This window comes from Austrofundulus limnaeus, unplaced genomic scaffold, assembly GCF_001266775.1.
Source record: "Austrofundulus limnaeus strain Quisiro unplaced genomic scaffold, Austrofundulus_limnaeus-1.0 Scaffold825, whole genome shotgun sequence".
Classification (NCBI taxonomy): domain Eukaryota; kingdom Metazoa; phylum Chordata; class Actinopteri; order Cyprinodontiformes; family Rivulidae; genus Austrofundulus; species Austrofundulus limnaeus.
Genome location: NW_013953227.1, coordinates 160,146 through 163,167, shown reverse-complemented (window position 1 = coordinate 163,167; position 3,022 = coordinate 160,146). Strand labels below are relative to the sequence as shown.

General features: G+C 32.5%; 1 protein-coding gene across 1 annotated transcript in view; it reads left to right on the top strand.

The window, feature by feature from the left end:
• Nucleotides 1–1,488, top strand: part of slc35e3 (solute carrier family 35 member E3) — a gene marked incomplete at its 5' end in the record, with an annotated part of 6,370 nt that extends 4,882 nt beyond the window's left edge. Inside the window, 1 exon segment of the mRNA XM_014028873.1 lies at nucleotides 221–1,488. Within this exon segment, the coding sequence (XP_013884327.1) occupies nucleotides 221–322 (102 nt within the window). The 3' untranslated portion in view covers nucleotides 323–1,488.
• Nucleotides 1,489–3,022: the final 1,534 nt, after the last annotated feature.

The window sequence follows — 3,022 nt, the reverse complement described above, 5'->3', positions numbered from 1 at the left end:
TGCACTTGCTGTTGGTTAATCCTGTACTTCCTGTTTGTAAATCCTGTACTTCCTTTTGGTTAATCCTGTACTTTCTGTTTGTAAATCCTGCACTTCCTGTTTGTAAATCCTGCACTTCCTGTTGGTTAATCCTGTACTTTCTGTTTGTAAATCCTGTACTTCCTGTTAGTTAATCCTGTACTTCCTGTTTGTAAATCCTCTACTTCCTTTTTGCGATCAGGCGTTGGGGATCCTCTGCACTCTAGCGGGAATCCTGTCCTACACTCACTTCAAGCTGGTGGAGCAGGAGGAGGGGAAGAGCCGCCTTGCTCAAAGACCATAGGAACACCTGTCAATCACCTGAGTGGACCGCTGCCTGGCAGAGCCACTGAGGCTCTTTAAACATTTTATTGTTTTTATCAGGAGAAGAAGAACGTTTTCCTCTTGGTTTAATTCTCCGCTCTGATCTTAAAGGCAGCTGAAGCTCGTCCTCGTGTCGACAGAAGGACTTTAATCAAAACGGTGTTAATTTAATAAAAACTGTTTTTATTATTTTACACAAAGGAACAAGCAGAACTTTCATCAAACGCCTGATTTGGCCTCAGATTTCTGCAGAGTATCCTGCGAAAGGTTTGACATTTTATGGACGAACAGAATGATTTTACGAGTTCACGTCATTGTTTCTGACGGATTCCTGAAGAAAATATAAAATCTTCTTCAGCTGCTGGAGATGAAGTCTGCCTTCACAATAAAAACCAGTTGTCACAGTATTTGAGGGACAGAAAGTGACACGTGCAGCATTTTTAAAAACCTTTAMTCTATAAACAAATCAGATCCAATCTAAAGACTCTTTATGACTAAAATATGTTTTTGAAGGAGAAATGACGTTTTTCCTTCTAGATTTTGGCAAAACACACGATTTGTTTGGGAAAATAATAACAGATACGGCTGAGTTAGTGGTTTAGAATTGAAGTTTATACAAAAACTATATTTGATTGATATGATTGAGTCTATAAATTTTATTTTTTAATGAAACAGTTTTTAATAAAATGTTTGTTTGATGCAATACAACCAAAACTGTTCCTGATTGTTTACAGTAGTTGATTTTTAAAACTGGGATGGTTTTATTTCCCTGCAAATGTTTGTGATGAAGCCTTTAAACACAGCAGTTTGTTTATTAAGTCGTTTTTTGTATTCATTTTGGTTGTTAGTTGCTTTTGTTCATGTTTTAGTTTCTTCCTGCTTGTAGTTTGTTAGTGCTGCTGTTTCTTTTTGTTTGTTTTGTTTCCAGTTTTGGCAGAATATGTTGTAAAACGGATATAATTGTAGTTTTTTTTTTTTTTTTTTTTAATAGATAACATTTCAGGTAACAGGTTTATTTCTCGCCTCCAGAAATATTCTGGTCTTTTGTTTTCATCAGTTAGTTATGACGATCAATCCCAGATGAGATTGAAATATTTAAGAGCTGTCTTGTTGGTGAATGAACTTCTGAATAAAATTAAAATTTAATGTTTTTTTTATTATTGATCAATGCATTCCTTTTACGTAGTGAAGCCAGAAGCTTTCACTGCTTTCAAATTTACAAATCAACTAATGTTAAACTAAATACAATCTTTTTAATAATTTAAAAATAATATTTGTGCATGGGTAAAAACAAATGTTGCCTTGCCGCCAGATAAAAAAAAAAAAAAAACGATTATAAAGACTGCCTGTCCCTAATGAAAAAAAATTATTTTGTAATTTTTTTGTATCCAGTAAATAAATAACAAATAAACATTTATGAAATTGATACAAAATATTTTACACATATCTACATATTTTATATAGTCTGTTTTATTTATGATATTTTTAGTCAGGCATGACTTCGGAGACCAAAGGGTCTTGTTCAGGTTAACAGGGAAAACTGTCCATCGATGTTTGTTTTGGTGTCATTCGTGGGTAAGATAGTCATTTTAAATCGATATATTCTGTATTTCTTGTTCACTATCGTCACTTTATAATATTTAATATTTAAAATATTCGTTGTCACGATTTAAAGCACAGCGTCGCGTTGGTTAAACGTTTGTTTATGTTGGTTTCATTAATGCGTTAGCACATGACGCTAACGCTAACTGAGTTTGTTATGAATTCGTTTATAAATGTCAAAGTTACTGCTTGTAAGGCGCTTTAAATGGAAGCGCGTTTGTAAATTACGCTGTTAACATAATTAGCATAAATAGTAATTGAAATATAATTTATATGAACACAATGGCTAATATACGGCACGAGATTTAGCGGTTACGGTATGTTGTATATTCTTCACAGACTGTTGTTTACCTGCTAAGTGCCGTAAAATGAACACTTTACATAGATGTATATTTATTTTTGAAAGATTTGTGGCATCCTGGAGTTTTAGGAGTCATAAGCTTTGTTTGTGTGGATTTYGTTGGTGTGAAATTTAATAATTTGTGACATCACAACAGTTATGTTTGCAGTCTTATTATTATAATCATTTTRTAGCTCTGCCATGTCAAAGACTGGACTGAAAATAAATGATAAAGCTGTCCACCAAAAAATGAGATTTGTTTGTTTAAAACATTGTTTTTATTGTGTTTTGAAAGCCTGATTATTGGAGTAATTTCTTATCCTAATTAATATTTGCTATGAGAATTAACCATACTGAAGATTTGTTTACAGGTTCAAAACTCAACTAATGCAAAGAATAAAACTTTGAATTCCTGTCAAGAAAAAAAATTGACGAAAAGCAGAAAGAAAACAATGAGGGAGGAGGAAGCTTTTAACAGTTTATTCTTTTAAATGTCATTGTGAGTTTGAATTTCTCTGGATATCATATTGTTGACAGACAGATATCTAAATACCTTTTTATTGTCATTTTGTGCACAACAAATTTGAGCAGCAGTCCTGTGGTGTTACACTTAAACATTAAAAGAATATTGCACTTAAAATAAAGTTGTGTTGCACATTTAAACACAAGTCTAAAAAACATAAATACAATGTTGTATAAAGTACCTAAAAGTGATACTTGAGTAAAAGTACAAATAGC